The 18,601-nt window shown below is 52.1% G+C and overlaps 1 protein-coding gene across 2 annotated transcripts; it reads left to right on the top strand.

Annotated features, from left to right (window-relative positions):
* The first annotated feature begins 392 nt into the window (after window positions 1-392).
* Window positions 393-13,799, top strand: CCN5 (cellular communication network factor 5). Of its 2 annotated transcripts, XM_069496127.1 has the most exons (5): window positions 393-452; window positions 4,034-4,250; window positions 9,309-9,569; window positions 11,596-11,857; window positions 13,586-13,799. In XM_069496127.1, the coding sequence occupies exons 1-4, from the start codon at window positions 393-395 to the stop codon at window positions 11,811-11,813; spliced, it is 756 nt and encodes a 251-aa protein (XP_069352228.1). In that variant the 3' UTR covers window positions 11,814-11,857; window positions 13,586-13,799. The 2 variants fall into 2 exon arrangements, with proteins under 2 accessions (XP_069352228.1, XP_069352229.1); XM_069496128.1 differs by lacking the exon at window positions 13,586-13,799 and having other exon boundaries at window positions 4,034-4,258; window positions 9,320-9,569; window positions 11,596-12,370.
* Window positions 13,800-18,601: the final 4,802 nt, after the last annotated feature.

Raw genomic sequence — 18,601 nt, 5'->3', positions numbered from 1 at the left:
ACGGCCCCTCCGGGCTCGGGCAGGGGTCTGGGGTAGGGCTGCCGCGGCTACAGCAGTGGCTGGGGCTAAGGCCCTCTTGGGCTGGGAGGAGTCAGAGAGGCCTCTGCCAGGCTGTCACCGCCCCTGGCGCTGGCATTGGCTCAGGCTTTCACACACACTGGCAGGAACCCTCTTGGTGGCCTCCACAGTCCCACCTGCAGCTAAATGGGCTCATCACCGGGACCAGGAGGATGGGGAGAGGAGCAAGGAATGAAAAGGCCAGTGTGTGCGTGCGTGTGTGTGTGTGTGTGTGCATGTGTGTGCCTGGGAGTGACCTCACAGCCGCCGGGACATAAAGACCCACAGGCCCTGCCTCCCAGCCTCAAAGCTGGCTCTGCAGGGAACACAGTGACATGAGGGGCACATCACAGACCCACCTCCTGGCCTTCTGTCTCCTCTGCCTCCTCGCAAAGGTAAGGGGGCCCGGGCTGGATGGGGCAGGGGTGTAAACTCATAGCCAGAGCCCCCCTGGCAGAATTCCTCCAGGGCCCCACTCTGGGCACAGTCTGGTCACCGTGCCCAAACCAGGCTTCCCTCCCTGGTGCCAGGGAGCTGCCTCTGGCCAGCCCTGCTGGGTGACCTCAGGCAAGTCCCTTTCCTTCTCTGAGCCTCAGCTTCTTCCTCAGTTGAATGGGCACAACGTCCTTGATGACTGTGTGAGGATCATTCATGATAATTCATTTAAAACGCTTATCACAGGCCCTGGCACATGGTAAATGTCAAAAGAGGATTTTAATGACTATTAGCAATCCCCACACCCCTCTACAAAGCAGGGGTGGGTATCCCCATCATAAATGGGGGACATTTAAGCCATGACATGCATTGCCTAACTCTGAGCCAGGATTCGTATGGATATGTGAATGGTGTCTCACTCGTTGGAGAGTTCCTTCTGCAAGGGAATTAATGCTGTGGGGTCCTTAGGCAGTGAGTGATCCACTGACCCTGGCTACAGGGCGACAGGACACCGCAGTGCAGTAATAGTCTTCTCCTCCAGTGCTGCATGGGACATTTATCAAAGGGCATGTGGGATGTCCACCTCGCCTAACATGCACAACAACCGTATAATGAATTACCATCTTTACTTTTCAGTCAAGTGAGGCTCAGAGAGGGTAAGCAACTCTTCCAAAGCCACATAGCAAAGAAACATCAGTGCAATAGAGAAGGGGTGTGGCAGAGCCCATGATACACATGGGTGTGTATATGGGAGGGGGACTCCAGTCTGCACCTTCCCAGCCCTATCCTGGACCAAGGCCACAGCTATTGAGCCGTGTCATCCCCGCAGCAAATGCTGGGTTCCGGGAACCATGGGATTGGTCCCACCACAGCCATGACCTTGCTGTATTTTCACGCTCCTTTGAGGAGCACGGGCAGGAGCTTCTCTCTCCTGTCCCCACGCAGTCGTGCCAGGGAAAGCCGAGAATGCTGCTGGCACCCAGTCCTGCTGTTTGTTCTCTCAAAGGGGAAGGGCAGGACGAGATGCCAGGGTGGGTGGCTTGGGGAGCTGGAGCAGGTGATTGGGGTCCTGGGAGGGAGAAGGGGCTCAGGATTATGAAAGGCCAATGTAAAGCTGTCCTAGGCTCACCACTGTGGTGGGACCAATGGGACCCTCCTTCCTGGTCCCAGGAAGCCAGGCAGCATCCTGCACAGAAACACGGGGACTTAGTCATGGCTGGCACAGGAGCCACAGCAACCCACAGAGAGAGAATTTCCACTCTTCCAGGCAGGCTGTAGGATTCTGGGCTCAGGGCTGGGGACAGGGCAGGAGGCAGACACCTGGGAACGAGCAAAGTCACGTTGACCAAAGAGCTGGCCAGGAGCTCATTTAACCCCAGTCACCACTCAGAGCAAGTCAGTGGTAGAACTTGGGTCTCAACCCTTGCCCAGAAAGCTCCAGGCCCGGAGCTTCCCCACTGAGCCTCTCCCTTGTGACCACAGCAAAGCTCCGGGGAAACCCGAGTGTGACAGGACAACTTGAGCTTGGGCCTTGGATTCACAGGAACGTGGATTCTAATCCTGGCTCCACCGCTTACTGGCTGTGTTACCACATGGCTTTGAGCTTCAGTTTCCAAATCTTTAAAATGGGCATAAAGATGGTACCTCACATTGAAGGGTTAAATTAGACAACAGCACTTGGCACACGGCACACACGTGGTATAACACGTGATAACTGACCGCTGCAGTCATTGATGTTATTAATAGCCTCTCCCGGGGCCCTGGGGACCCGGCGGAGTCCAGCCCCTGCCAAGCTTGCCCGGCACAGGGGTGCCACAGCAGGGACCCAGGCTGCAGCAGCAGGCCTATTTCCTGGCATCCCTGTTTTCAGGTGACAGGGACCTCAGAGCCAGGTCTGGTCGGAGTCCTCCACCGCCCACACACCCAGGGCACCGAGCCTCTGGTTTGGAAGGAAACCCCAAAAGTCCAGCCTATTTCTTCTCAGACCCTCTAGATTTGGGGCGTAGAAGCCGCATTCCTAAGCTCCCCGCTAATGCTGCTGCGCTAGTCTAGACCACACCTGAGGGGCGAGGCTGGGCCATCTTCTCTAGAACCTGAAAATCCTGCAGAGACGGGACCGGTCCCCCCGTGAGAGGCACACAGGCGCACAGTCACACACATCCACCTGCTACCGGTGCCGCCCCAGGTGGGAGCCCCAGGCGGCCCCACCAGGGGCGGGGCGGCCAGTTCAGGGTGGCCCCTGGTGGCCAGGGTGGGAGCTGCAGGCAACTGAAAGCAGATTTGCAGGACTTGGGGTGTGGGGGGCGCACTGGGGTGGGGCAGGGCGGGGAGCTAAGGGCAAAGGGGCCATTGCCTGCTTTGAGGACACGCGGGAGATAGGAGGTCACTAATTTCACCTTCCTAAACTGTATATCTCCCCTCCTCTAGTTCCCTATAAGGGTCCTACCAAACTAAAAATCGTTCCCCCACGGACAGGGCTACTGGGGTATTATAGGGAATTACACCCGCCTCTTGGTCCCCAGCCCCAAATGGACAAGCAGGGAGCCCACAGCACCTGATTTATGGTTTGGTTGTTTCCTTGACCTGTGTCGGAGGGGCAGGTGGGTCACTTGGGTTGACACCTGCCACTGGGCGGTGGCCCCTGGCTCGGGCTTTTCCCTGTTATGGAAAAAGTGAACCCCCGCCCGGTGCCCCTGGGCCCTCACTGGGGAAGCCGGACTTGGGACTGCTCCTGGCTCTGCAGCCAACAGACTTCGGCAAGGCCCTTCCTCTCTCTGGAGCTCAGTGGCCCATCTGTACCTGGCATGGGGACGGGGGTGGAGGTGCTGAACCCTACATGAACTCCAGAAGCCCCCCGAACAGCTTGTTAAAAATACAGGTTCCAGGGTCCTGCCTCTGGGACTTCTCATTTAGTAAGTGCCAGAGAGGGTCTGGACGTTTGTATTTTACCAAGTTTTCTGGCTTTGGATTTGGTGCACATCCAGGCTTTGGAAACATGTTTGGATTGTTCCAAAGACCAAAAACACCCAGGATACTGTTTGATGTACTCAGTCCTCAAGATAAGTACCCGCACGCTGGAAAATGCGCCATGCCCTGCCGTTTTCATCCTTCCCTTGTTGCTTCTGCCCTTCCGTCACCTTCTAGCAGGCAGGAGCTGAGCCCTTCATTGTAATTAACTGTGACGGTCATCAGAGCTCAAGGCATGGGCACCTACTGCATGCCAGACCATGTGCTGAGGGTGGGGCATGCGTCAGTTCATGTACTGCTCAAAGCGATGCTCTGAGGGAGATACTATTATTGCCCCCATTTTATAGTTGATGAAACTGAGGCTCAGAGAGCTTCAGTAACTTCCCCAAGGTCACTCAGCCAATAAGGGCAGAGTTAGAATTGGAACTCTAGTCCACAGTCTTTGCTCTTGATCACAATGCCATACCGCCTCTTAGGGAGTGCCACGGGGCTGCCAGGGTTCAGGGCCAGGTCGGTGAGGGCCTCACTGCCCACCTCAAAAGCCTATGGCTGAGTGAGGTCTCTGTCTCTTCAGGTGTGTGCCCAGCCGTGCCCGGGACGGTGTGACTGCCCCTGGCGACCGCCCCCATGCCCACCGGGGGTGCCCCTGGTGCTGGATGGCTGTGGCTGCTGCCGGGTGTGTGCGCGGCGGCTGGGGGAGCCCTGCGACCGTCTCCACCTCTGCGATGAAGACAAGGGCCTGGTCTGCAAGCCCGGGGTGGGCCCCGGCGGCCAGGGGAACTTTTGCTTCTGTAAGCAGGTTTGCGGGACTGATGGAGGGTGTGTGCGGGAGGTCAAGGCTATGGGGTCATGAATCAAAGGGCAACCTTCCTCTCTCTCCCTCCTTTCACCCTCCTCAGGTACACCGTCCATTCCAGCCAAACCTGGTGACCCAAGGTTCTCCCAAGCCCACTCCTTACTTCCCCCCTCTTGGTCTTTGCTCAGATCATGTCCACCACCTGGACGCCCTCCCCCACGTCCACCTGTCCAAATCATTGCCAACTTCCAAAGCCAAGCTCAAACACCTCCCCTGAGAAGCTCTCCCAGATTCTTCCAACCAGAAGCCACCAACCCCTTCTCAGGATCCTCACAACACTTTGGGGAAAATAAAAGTGCAGCCCCTTATTTAGGGCATAATGTGTCCGGCACTGTGCTAAGCGCATACCACACGAGTCACATCATCCTCACAATAATCCTAGGACAGTAAGTACTTTCAGACCCATTTTACAAGTGAGGAAACTGAGGCTCAGTGGTATTAACTGACATGCTTCATGTCACACAGCTTGGGACCTGATCGGACAGGCTCTAAAAGGAACATTCCATTCCACCTTCCTCCCAGAGTGGGAGCCCTCAGACCAGTTTGAATCTTGGGTTTGCGATTGACCAGTGAACTTGAACATGTTACATTTCTCACCACTCTTGTAGGCTGTGGTATCCTCTGACGCTTTAGGGTATGGTTTGGCAGCTTGCTCTAGTGACATTTGGGGCCAGATAATTCTTTGCTGGGGGTGGGGAGCTGTCCTGCTCATTATAGGGGACTGAGCAGCGTCCTGAACCCCACCCACTAGATGCCAGGAACAACCCTCACCCCACCCCTGGCCAAGTCATGACAGTGTGTCTTCTGACATTGTCAAATGTCTTCAGGGAGCAAAATCCCCAGTTGAGAACCATTGCGTTAGAGAACTAGAAAGAGGTAAGCATTTGTTTGTTCTTTTTTTTTTTTTTTTAAATAAGCCTTGTAGAACTATTTAATTCTTTCATCTATGTGCATGTCACTTTAACAAATATAAGAACAAGAGAGAGACAGAGCGAGAGGTTCATGAATCATTGACAATGACTCCATCTATAGGAAAAGCCTTGTTCAAAAAAACAACAGTAAAACTTAGAGACAGAAAGGTATCAATAATAAATCCTTGTTAAGTGCTTTCTTTGATTGGGGGCATCTTGGAAGGCGAAAGGGATGGTTTGTTATACAAACTCACGGTGATTGCTTATGAAAATGTACCTAAAGAAAAAAACCGAGATAAGTAACACTTAGCTTCCAAGGCTGTTATTTAAATTCTCCATGACACGCGTAAAGGGCACTTGCCAGAGTTTACTTATTGAACACTTCCATAGCCCTTACCATAGGCCAGGCACTGAGGGCTTCACGAATATCAACGCATTTTATCTCACAACCACCATATGGGGTAGGTACTAATGTTACCCTTATTTTATAAATGGAAATAAGAGGCACAGAGAGGTTAACTTGCCCAAGGTCACACAGCACATAAGTGGCAGAATAGCAATTTGAACTCAGGGAGGTAGCTCCATGAACTTAGGCTCCATGACCTCAACTGCCTAACACACGGCATATGATTATTACGTAGTGGCTGTTGTTGTCAATAACTTTTTAAGGGGCTTTTCTTATTCCATCTTAATTCAGACTTCAAACCCCTGCGGGCTAGGGATTTACTTGGTCCCTGGTCCTTCCCGCAGCTTCCAAGCCTGGTCTGGCAACACGGTGGGTGCTCATGAACGTTTAATGATTTGAACCGAGTTTCTAGGCTGGAGCTGGAGAATAGCACAGGTGAGTCGGAGTCCAGCTAAGACCCCACAGAGGCTCAGTCTCGGTCTTGGGCTCTGCAGGGAACGTGCTGCCAGAAAACCTCTGTCACTCGCTCATTCTACTAACCTTCTCCGAGGGCCCACTCCAACCGTGTGCCGTGCTGCAGACTCACGGTTGTGCCAACAGCACGTCCAACGCTGAGCTCTGACCTCCCACCCCCCGAACTCGCAGCTTCCCCAGCCAGTCGAGAGCATCTCCGTCCTTCCCACGGCTCGGGCCCAACACCTTGGGGTCATTCTCGGTGTCTTTCTTCTTCTCACCCCCCACATACTATTCACCTGCAAACTCTTGACGGTATTTCCAGAATCCGACACTTCTCAGCCCCTGCACAGCCACCACCCTGGTCTGAGCCCTGTCATCCTTTGCGTTGACTTTGCAGCAGCCCCGCGATTGTATCCTTCCTCTGTCCTTGCCCCTAGTCTATTCACCACACAGCAGGCAGAGGGCTCAGCGTCCATTCTCCTCTGCCCTGAACCCTCCAGTGGCTTCCCACCTCCTCGGAGTAAAAGCCAAAGTCCCCATAGTGGCCTACAAGGCACCATAGAATCCTGCTCCTGTTTTTTCTCCCTCCCTTCCTCTGCTCCAGCCACACTGACCTCCTCACTATTCCTTAAACACACCAGGCACACTCTTGCCACAGGGCCTTTGCACTGGCTCTTCCCCCACCAGCATTCTTTGCCCACAGATACCTGTAGGGCGAGTTCCCTCATCTTTACTCTATACTCAAATGTCACCTTCTCAGCGAGGCCTTCCCTGATCACCATATCTAAAAACTGCAAGCCCCTCCCCTACTCCTTAACCTTCCTTTATCTTTCTAGCACTCATCACCAGCTGATGTAATAAACCTACTTGTTTATTATGTTTATTTCCACTAGAGCGCAAGTTCCAACGAAGGCAGGTGTTTTGCCTGTTGTATTCATTGCTGTATCACAAGTACCTACAGCAGTGCCTGGGCCATCAGAGGCACTCAGTAAATATTTGTTGAATAAATAATAACCATAGTTCTAGTGGGGCTAGCAGTACCAGGAACCATTTACTGAGCACGCACCGTGAGCAAGCCCTTGATGTACATGATTTCATTTTACCTTTCATGTTGAGGTAGCTCCTATTATTATCCTTATTTTGCAGATAAGGAAACTGGGCTCAGAGAGGTTAAGTCATCTGCCCAAGGTCACACAGTTTGCAAGTGGCTGAAGGTAAAAATAATAATAATACTGTTGTTCCTGCCCCTGCAAAGGACTCTGAGAGGGCAAGAAGGATGCAGAAATCACCAGATGACAAGACTGTGCTCTGTGCCTGGGACAGGCTGTGGGAACCCAGAGGAAGGCAGTATTTGGGGAAGTTGATGGTGACAGGAACATCGCAGAGGGCTGGAAGGAGGAGCAGGGTTTGGGCAGCTGCAAATGTGGCAAGGGAAGAACAAGAGCAGTAAGTCTGGAGGTGCCTCGTGGTATTTGGGACGGTACACACCCTGGCGGGGAGAGTGGCTGCCCAGGGATCATTGCTGCCACCTCCAACCCCAACCAGCTCTGAGCTGCAGACGCCAGGAGAGGTGCCAGGAAAACTTGCTAAAATTATCACCCCTCCGGCCGATTTTCCTAAACAATCCCTCTGTTTACCAGGTCAGCCCAGAGACCAGGAGGCCCCAGGGCTGTGGCACCGGAGTCAGGCTGGGAGACTTGGGCTTGGCCAGGCCAGGGGTGGGGATTAGGATGCAGCTGCCCCTGTGGTTTCTAGAAAACCAGCAGCCACATGATCTGGGCCAAAAGGGTCAGGGATTTGGAGCCCAAGAGCTGTGGTCTGGAGAGAGCAAGGAGAGAGAGCTGACTCCGGTCCTGTCCTCCCCGAAGAATGAGCATAACCCACTCCCATCTGCTGAGCATCTGCTCTGCGCCAGGCTGGGGCAGAATGCTTTAAGTACACCAGCTCAGGTGACACTCCAGCAACCCCGGGAGCAGGGTACCGGGGCTCAGAGAGGTGAAGTAACTTGCCCCAGGCCTCACAGCTGGCCAGTGGGAGCTAGGGTTTGAACCCAAGTATGTCCGGTTCCAAACCCCGGCATGTGCATGGACCTATTTGAGGATTTTCTCGGAAGACCTGGGAGAACCTGCTTGCCAATGAGTCCTTTCCCCAGACCAGCCCAATTGCCACCCAGGTCCCCGGGAACATCCCCCTCCTACCTGCAAACACACACCTTGTTGCTTCGTCTGCGCTTCCCGAGCAGCTCTCGAGTCAAACGTGGCATGAACTTTCTTATCCTGTCCAGGAGCACAGTGGTTGGCATACAGGAAGGGCCAGTAAATATCTCTGGAATTAGAAGGAGCCAGAACTATTTTATCAGCATCTCTCCTGTTCTGAGCCTTGTGCCAGGTATTCATTCAAAGGGCATATCCTGAGGTTCTGTGTGTCCCATCCAGGCTCTGAGCCAGCCCGAGGGATGCCAGGATTAATACACTCAGCTCCAGCCCTCATGGAGTTCAAGTCCAGTGAAGGAAGTGGGAATAACCCCATATTCTGAGGGCTTCATTCCCAGTGTCCTCAAGAACCTACTACCTGCCTCGCACTGTGCCAGATGCTATCTATGTACACATTACCCTGTGTAACCCAAAGGTATAAATTACTGCTATCATCACTGCTATTGCTCAGGCCACTCAGAGAAGTTAAGTAACTTGCCCAAAGTCACACAGCCTGCAAGTTAAGCCCTGACCTGGAAGATGACTACAACATAGCAAGTGGACAGTGAGTTTGTTGTCTGAATCTCAGGGTGTATATAACAGTTAACAATTATTATTAATATATAATAATTATACTAATTATAACAGAGTAGTTAGGACATATTCAAGGTCTCCTTTACGTTGGGATCATGACTATACCATTTCATTTAATTTATACCACTCTGTGAAATAAGTACCATTATATCCCATTTTGCAGATGAGGAAACTGGGGCAAGAAGAAGTGAAATCACTTGGCCAAGGCCCACAGCTAAGAGCGGGCAGAGCAGGGGCTCAAGCCAGGCCAGTCTTCCCGCAAACCCTGTGCCAGGATCCAGGGTGCCACGCCGGGCAGGCCGGTGGTGGAGAGGGGAGAGTTGCAGGTCGCTGGGCTGGAGCCCCGGGTAGGGCTCAGACACTGCGAAGGCTCTGCCACTCTGCAAAGCGAGCATGCAGAGCTGGGGGCTCAGTGCCGGGTTTCTCCTCTGCAGGGGGAGAGGAGGACGACGGGAGCTGCTTCGTGAATGGCCGCCGGTACCAGGACGGGGAGACCTTCCAGCCTCACTGCAGGGTCCTCTGCCGCTGCGAGGACGGCGGCTCCACCTGCGTGCCGCTGTGCAGCGAGGACATCCGGCTGCCCAGCCGGGACTGCCCTTACCCCCGGAGGGTCGAGGTCCCTGGAAAGTGCTGCCCGGAGTGGGTGTGCCACCAGGCATCTGAGCTGGAGCTGGACCCTCCCCTTCCAGCCCGAGGTGAGTGCGGGGCCGCCCCGCCCAGGGGCGCCGTGGGCCTGCGGGCAGGAAGGGGATCTAGATGCCGGGACGCGCAGGGCACATCAGAAGCGGGAGGGGGCGGTGGCTGAGGAGAGATGCAGCAAACAGGAGTAAAGAGTCACCAGGTCTCTTTAAAAGTGGCAAAACCAGAAGCAGCCATTTAAATATGTCATTTAAAATCATAAATAATGAAAAATAAAAACTACGTGGCAGCGTGGGGAGGGGGAGGGAGGATTAGGGTACTTGAACCAAATTCTCACATTTCAGAGCAGAGATGTAATATTATATAATGTGATCCAGGTATACTATTAGGATATATAATGTTAGCATGTTTATAGTATATTGATGCCTATCGATAATATATATTATTTATTTATTATTATTTGGGTTTATAAAAACAAGAACTCAAAACTGAGCAAGGCAAGGTGGTTGTCTCTGGGATGTGGGCCTGGGGGTGGGCAGAGACGGAGAAAAGACAGTTACCTCCGCTATACACTCTTCAGTTTTAGAGATTTGTTGTTGCTATGTTGCTTTTTTAAAAGTTATTATTGCATAACTGTGACTTTATAAAAAAGGCAACAGAAGGAGAGGATTGGCTCCGCAAACGCTGCCACACGCCAGAGGCAGCGGGGCGTGGTGGGTTAGGTGCATGGAGCCTGCCCCGGCCCCGCCACTTCCTCGCTCTGTGACTCTGAGAAAGTTGCTTAACTTCTCTGTGTCTCAATTTCTAGAATGGTAAAATGGGCATAATAATAGCATCCTCCTCATAGCATTGTCGTGAGAACTACAGCAGTTAGTACGAGCATAGCAGGTGGAACACACACATAGCACACAGCACTACATCAGTGGTGGCTCTTACCCCAGTGATGGGATATGAGATAGCCATTCCAATGTACAGCAGAGCGTCAATGAGCTCACCTTATGTATACAAAGCAGGATAAGAATCCACATCTCCAATGTGGTCTCCACTATGTGTGTACATATGTATGTGTATGCACACACATGCAGAGAAATCAGCGTTTCTCAACCTCAGCGCAAGTGACATTTGGGGCAAGTAATTCTTTTTTTTTTTTTTTTTTTTTTTGAGACACAGTCTCACTCTGTTGCCCGGGCTGGAGTGCCATGGCATCAGCCTAGCTCACAGCAACCTTAAACACCTGGGCTTAAGCAATCCTTCTGTCTCAGCCTCTCGAGTAGCTGGGACTACAGGCATGTGCCACCATGCCCAGCTAATTTTTTCTATATATATTTTTAGCTGTCCATATAACTTCTTTCTATTTTTAGTAGAGACAGGGTCTCGCTCTTGCTCAGGCTGGTCTCGAACTCCTGAGCTCAAGCAATCCTCCCACCTCGGCCTCCCAGAGTGCTAGGATTACAGGTGTGAGCCAACGCGCCCAGCCTGGGGCAAGTAATTCTTGAGGAGGGATGTTTAGCATCACCCCTGGCCTCTACCAGTAGCCACCGCCCCCCCAAATTGTGACAACCAAAAACGTCTCTGGATATTGCCAAACATCCCCATGGAGAGCAAAATCACCCTTAGTTGAGAACCACTGGCATAGGACTGGAAGGACATCAAAATATTAATGGGGAAGAAGGAGGTTTGGGGAGGAGGAAAAGCTAGACCATGGTCACAGGAATCTTGGCATCTTTAGCATCCTTGCCACGGGGTCCCAGCACCAGTACACATGGCTGGGCCCCTCCTGTCCGGGCGATGCTACTTATTATCAAAGGCGCCAGGAGGATACAGGAGGAGAAAGCCCTAATGTCTACTGGGGAGCCATCCAGACCCGCACTATCCTAGTTGGCTAATAACCAATATTTACAGGGAGCATAGGCGTTCACACCCATCCTTTTATTCCATCCCAGCAAGCAACCATTAGGAAATTTACATAAGAAGAAACAGGTCGAGAGATGTTAAGTACCTTGGTGCCTCACTGTGGTCAGGTGGGTCGCTTTGGAAGCCAAGCCCTGATCTTGCAGTGCTGACTCCTTGTTCTTCCCCCAGGACCCCAGTTTTCTGGCCTTGCCGCTGCCCCAGCCCATAGCCGCTGCCCAGACTGGAGCACGCCCTGGGGCCCCTGCTCGGCCACCTGTGGGCTGGGCCTGACCACCCGCGTGTCCAACCAGAACCGCCTCTGCGTAATGGAGATCCAGCGCCGCCCGTGCCTGCTCAGGCCCTGCCCGCCTCCCAGGGGCCGCGGAACACTGCACAGAACCTTCTAGAGCCTGGCTGGGAACGGAGACACCATGCTCACCGTCCCCAGCAGGTGGCTCTGTGAGCTTGGGTCTACCATCCAGGGCCAGGGGGACAAAAATAGTCACAAGCCGCCTGGTCCCGCGGGACCCTGAGACACAGTGCGGATGCAATAGCTAGTCCCGCTTCCTAACTCACAGCCTGGGAGGCAGGGCAAGCCTTCCAGGGTCTTCTGGTCTATTCCCAGCCTAGACTCAGCCTTTATCAAACATGCACATGGCGAGCTTTCTCTGCCACCTGCCCTGTGTCCCTTACAATGACACTGCAGCAGGGCTGGCTTGGCCACTTTTCTGGGCATAGAGCAAAGAGGGGGCACACAGATATTCTGAATCTCTTGCTTCCTTTCCTGGAGTTTTGTAAAATGGTCCCTGAATACAAGCCTGTGCGTGAACTTGTGTGTCAGGCTTGTGCTGCCTGAGGACGCCCTGCCACCCAGGCAGAACTCAGAGGGCTGATTTCTTTGTGAACTCCGCCAGGTGAAATCACCCAGTCTTGAAGAAAGTCAGAAAAACAGGCTTTCAAGTGATCCGTGGAACCCAGTTTGTATTAGCAAAGATGACCCCTTCCCGAGCGCCTCCCGTGTGCCGGGCACTGAGCTACACGCTTTGCAGGGGCATGAGGTCTGCCTCCCAGGGGCCGGGGACAGAGCCCGAAATAAACCCACCCAGGTGTGAAATGCTGTTGGAAGTCTCGTGTTTTATTGTTTATAGAAAGAAAAAAAAGCGAAACACATCAGTTTTACATCCTCCTCTATGGTCTACCTGTGTTTGTTTGAAAATTAAAAATGTGTTTCCATCACAGGAAATTAGAAAAAACACTCAGTAGTTAAACGGGGATTTCTTCTTATTAAATGGATTTTACTGAGGCACAATTTACACACAGTTAAATACACAGGTGTTACGCATGTGGCTTAACGAGTCTTCTTCGCAAATGTCCACACTCAGGTAACCAACACCTCGATCAAGGTATAAAACATTCCCATCCCCTCAGCATGTCCCTCTGGCCATTTCCTGGTTCCCCTCCCCCTCCCCAAGGCAACCCCTGTTCTGATTTCTGTCACCATGGATGTGTTTTCCTGTCCTTGAACTTCACTTAATTAGAACGGTATATTAATAGTAGGTACTCTTCAATGAATGAATTCTTCCACTCAACATAACAGAAAAGAAGGAATGTAACGAGGGGATGTAGTTACCCAGCTGAGAGGCAAAATAGGGGACTGTGAGAGGCAAGAGGAGAAATGCCAGCGCTCGGGGTGGAGGGGCAGAGCCCGGACGCTGGCACACTGGCCCCCGCAGGCAGAAGATGGCACCGCAGCCAGGCCCTCTGCTGGGAGCTGGAGCCACCGAGGGGACGAAGCCTTGTAGATCTAACAAGTAGACCAAGATGGGGACTCATACCCCGGCTCATCCCTCTTCTGTCCCCGTTTCTGGTTGTGCCTCCCATTAGGCAAACCTGCTGGGAAGGAGGAAGGCCAGGGACCCCGGACACAAGGGAGGGGCGGGAGGGCACAGGGAACAGGGGCGATTCCGAGCCATGGTGTTTGTGAATTCCAACCCCCCAGTGGTGGCCGCTGTCAGGAGGGCACGTGCTGCCCATGTAATGTTTGCTTCAGGTACCACCCCCCACGGCAGCTATAACCAACTCCAGTGATCTGTCCAAAAGATGGTCTGCAGCGGGGGTGGGATTTCCGTCCCAACTGAGTTTATCTGACTCTGAAAACTGGCTTTACGGTCTCTCACAGGCAGTGAATTTCGGTGGGTCTGGCTCTGCAAGAGTGAACTCTCAACTTATTGCCAGGAAAAGTTCTGATAACACCCGGATAAGCAGCGAGAGTGAGGACAAGCACAAGGAACACGCATCAAACAATTCCTACGGGGAAGGTTCTCTCTGCCAAGAGCTCTATCCACATTACAGTGTGTCATCCTTGGGACACCCCTAAAGGAAAGAGCTACTGAAGTTCCCATCTTAGAGATGAGAAGACCGAGACTCGATGGATGAACAAGTTGCCCTGGGGTTGTGGAGCTGGGACTTCGGGCCAGGCTGGCTCCGAGACCCACGACCTCACGCCGGGGCAGCTGGAGTGAGTGGGCCTGGCCAGCCTGCCCAGGTTTGGGTCCTGGCTCTGCTGTTTCCTAGTGGTATAATCTTAACAAAGTACTTAACTTCCTTGTGCCTCAGTTTCCTTTCTTTAAAATGGGGATAAATGGCAATACTCAACACAGAGGATTGTTGAGAGTATTATTTGATTTAAATAAAAATTTTAGCAGTCATTATCCTGACTTGACCTCTTGGTGCTTCAGTGTTTTAATCTGTAAAATGGGGATAAATGGTAGTGCCCACCCCATAGGATCACTGTGTTAAGTGAGCGCCCACTCCCTAGGGGTGTTGTGAGTGTGAGGTGAGTAATTCCTCCATGTCCTTCAATGGAAGCTACCATTACCATTCCGCCTCTGCAGTTCTTTGCGAGTCAGAGAGTGAAGGCCAGAGCTGGGAATCCTCTTGTTTGTGGAGAAGAGGAGGTGGTGTCGGGGGCAGAGGCCACAGGTGAGAGCCAGCTAACCCTCCCTGAAGCTCTTACAGCCAGAGATTCCTGGGCCTGGCCATTGCCCCAGAGCTTCCTAGACGCTGGGTTGGGGCTGCCAGGGAAAAGGGGTGTTCCTCTCCGGAGAGCCCTTTGCCACCCGCTGTGGCCACAGAGCCTGGCACAAAGCCTGTCCCTCGGGCTCTTGCACACTGTCCTCCTCCACACTGGGAGCCGGGAGAAAGAGGAAGTTTCTGTAGCGGGGAGCATCAGGCCCCCAAGATCCTCCTGCTGCCGGGATAGCCAGGGCTCTCCCCAGCCCCACGGGTTACAGTTCAGATGAATTCAGCAAGCACAGCCGGCCAGGCCCTGCCCCGGGATCTGGGGACAAGGATGGCACCCAGAGGTGCTCACACACTGGAGGGGCGCAGCTTACAGCCTCACCATTTATGGAGCACCTACTGTGTTCTTCATGCTTGCTACACATTATCTTCCTAAGTGTGAGGTAGTTGTCGGGATCTGCAATCTACAGATGAGAAACTGAGGCCTGGGTAGCAGAACCACTGCTCACCATCCGGGGCTGAACCCAGGGGCCCGCCCAGCCTCTCTCTCTCTCTCTTTCTCTTTTCTCTCTTTCCCACCCTCCCTCCCTCCTTCGCTTCCATCTTTTCCTCTTTTCCCTTCCCTTTTCATTCTTTTCCTTCTTTCTTGAATTTTGAATGAAGTATAAAAAGTATACAAATCACGAGTGTTCTGTTTGTCCAGTTTTCACAAACAAAACATATCCAATCAGTCAGCACCCGGATCAAAAGTAGGATCTCACACTTCTGCACCTCCAAAACCCACCTTGGGCACCCTTTCATCACTACCCCCAACATAGCCACTGTCCTGACTTCTAGCAGCATGGATTAGTACCTGTTTTCAAACTTCGTTTAAATGAAATAATGCATTATGTTCCTTTCCGTGCCTGATTTTTTTTTCACTCACCATGTTTGCAGTTTCATCCATGTTGTTGTAAATAATAATAGTTCATTCTTCCTCATTCCTGTATAATATTCCATTGTGTGGATATAGCTCATTTTACTCTCAATGGGCATTTGGGTAGTTTCCAGTTTGGTACAGAGAAACTAAGGAAATAGCCCAAGTTCACACCATTCCAAGTTGGCAGAACCAAGATTCAAAGCCAGAAAGCCCTGCCCCAGAGCCCATGCTCTTGCCACTGGGCCACACAGAATGCAGCTACCGCAGTGGTTCAGGTACAGTGCAAGGGCCTGCGTGAGCAGCCACGGGAATGAGAAGGAAGGGGCAGAGGGAGAACCAGCAGGGCCCGACCCACATGTGTGAGGTCTTGATTGAAGGGAAATGAGGGAAAGGAGACGTCCAACACCTCCCTGGACTTTCCCTGGAGGATGGGGAGGATGGCGGTGTCATCAACAGAAACCAGGAAGCGCAGAGGGGAGCCCCTTTAGGTGGCAGACAGGAGGGAGTGTGCTAGAGGTTCTGATTTCCAGGAGACAGTAGCCACCAGGACAGCGCGGTTGGCGCGGTTGGCGGCAGTTGGAGACCCCAGATGGGTCAGGTGTGGAGGAGAGAGCGCAGGTGTAGGCAGTGAGAACTGGAGTCTGCTGCACAGAGGGGAGGAGTCAGTAATCAGACTGCCCGAGCTGACCTAGGAAAAGAGCTACCAGGTGCTTGTGTGTTTGCCTGCACAGCCTCTAATCACCCCTCTGCCTTCACTGCTGCCCCAGGCCGGGGCCACCTGGGCTCTGCCCAGATGACAGCAGTAGCTGCCTCCTGCTGTCCTAGTCTCCACGCTTACTCCTTACAATCTGTGCTCAACACAGCAGCCAGAGGGGGCCCCAGGGAACCAAGCCAGATCACATCACTCCTTTACACTCCAAGAACAGCTAAAGGCCTTCGCATGACTTACAAGGCCCCCACTATCTGCCCCCAGCCACCTCTCTGCCCTCTCGCCCTCCCCCTCTGTGACTTCCCCTTGCTCACGCTGCTCCCACCTCTTGGCCTCCTTGGTGTTCCTTGTACACGTCAGACATGCTCCCACCCCGGAGCCTTTGCACTGCTGTCCCCTCTGCCTGCTGTCATTTTCCCCCAGATACCCACATGGCTGATCCCCCCGATCTCGTTCCAGTTTGATTCACAAGTCACCATTTCGCCGAGAAGCCTCCCTGGCCATCCTCTTCCAATCCCCCTTAGGCTGCTCTACTTACTCTTTTTCCCATGGCACATATCACCTCTTAACACACGACACACTTTATGTATTTATTACATTTATTACTTGTTGCCTGATGCCACAAGCACTGGGTCTGCTTTTATCTGCTTTGTTCAATGACGGATCTCCAGAACCAAGAACAGCACAGAACCAGGCTTGGTACTGAATGAATGAGAAAATAGATCTTGCTTGGGAGAAAATATTTGCAAGCCATATATCGGGTAGGGGGTTAATACGCAAAATATATAATGAACTCAAACAACTCAATAGCAAGAAAAAAAACCTGATTTAAAAGGGGGCAAAGGACCTGAATAGACGTTTCTCAGAAGATACACAAATGGCCAACAGCTATATGAAAAAATGCTCAACATCACCAATCATCAGGGGAATGCAAATTAAAACCAAACGAGATATCACCTCACATCTGGCAGAATGGATAGCATCAAAAGATGAAAGATAACGAGTATTGTCGAGGGTGTGGAGAAAAGGGAACCCCTGTCCACTGTTGATGGGAATGTAAATTAGTACAGCCTTTATGGAGAACTGTATGGCGCTTCCTCAAAAAACTAAAAATAGAACCACCATATGATCCAGCAACCCCACTTGTGAGTGTGTATCCAAAGGATTTGAAATCAGAATGTCAAAGAGACATCTGTGCTCCCATTTCCCTGCACAGCACTACTCACAATAGCCAAGTTACGGAATCCACCTAAGTGCTTATCAGCGAATGAATGAATGAAGAAACTGTGGTATATAGACACAGTGGAGTGGTATTCGGCCTTTAAAAACAACAAAATTCTGTCATTGGCGACAGCACAGATGAAGCTGGAAGGCATTACGCTAAGTGAAATAAGCCAGGCGCAGAAAGACAAATTCCACATGATCTCACATGATTGTTCACATGTGAAATACACAAAAGTCAAACTCACAGGAGCAGAGAGCAGAATGGTGGGTACCAGAAGCTGGGGGTTGGGGCGAATGGGGAGATGTTGGTCAAAGGGTACAAAGTTTTGGTTAGATAGAAGGAATACGTTTTTTGAGATCTATGGCACAGCATGGTGACTATAGTTAATAATGTCTTGTGCACTTTAAAATTGCTAAGTAAATTTCAAAGGTTCTCCCCACACAAAATAAGTCTTTGAGGGGACAGATATGTTGATTAGCTTCATTTAATCCGTCCACGTTGTGTGGGTACATCACAACATAACTTTGTATCCCATAAACACATACAATTATAATTTGTCAATTTACAATAAAATAAAAAATCTATACTCCTTTTTAAAACAGGATTTAATGGGGGGGGGCTTAGAAAAGTAAATATGCAGTTGCAAAACTGGAGCAGCTGCCCCATTTACAGATTTCCCTGGGGGCGGGGGGCAGGGCTCACCTCCCACCCCCATTCATCCCCAATCTGCGTGGTTCTCAAAGTGTGGTCCCCAGTCCAGAAGCCTCAGCCATCACCTGGGAACTCGGTAGAAATGCAAACTTCTATGTCTCATCCCAGACCTACAGAAACTCTAGGGATAGGTCTAGAAATGTCTTAGCAAACCTTCCCACCTCATTGAAATCTGGGTAAGATTTAAGGAGAATGGCTTCAGATGGGTCCTGGGAGAGAAAAACGGTGGTGTGCTGCTGCCCCCTGGTGGCACTGCCATGCATGGACAGCCTCGGGGCACGCACTGGGAGGAGGCCTCAGTGCCTGGGCCCAACGGCCTCCTCTTGTTTCCCACAGGTAGAAACGGGGGCTCGGCAAAGGGAAGGGGCTTGCCCAAGCCCTCAGAGGGGGGCAGTGGCAGAGCCGGGCCTAGAATTCTTTCCAATCTTCCCAGATGCAGCAGCTTTCTCCTCTGGAAGTATTATTTAAACAGATGCCTGTAAGAGCCAGTGCCCAGCCCTGAGCCAGGGCTCCTCCATCTGTCCCCTGGATGACTCCCTGTCCCTCTGCACACAGCCAGCTCCCTCCTGTCATCAGCCACACCGCACAGCCAGTTGGGTCTTTCTCAAGA

Source organism: Eulemur rufifrons, chromosome 20 (assembly GCF_041146395.1).
Source record: "Eulemur rufifrons isolate Redbay chromosome 20, OSU_ERuf_1, whole genome shotgun sequence".
Taxonomy (NCBI): Eukaryota; Metazoa; Chordata; class Mammalia; order Primates; family Lemuridae; genus Eulemur; species Eulemur rufifrons.
Note: the sequence above shows the minus strand (reverse complement) of the source record. Positions and strands in the feature narration are given on the sequence as shown.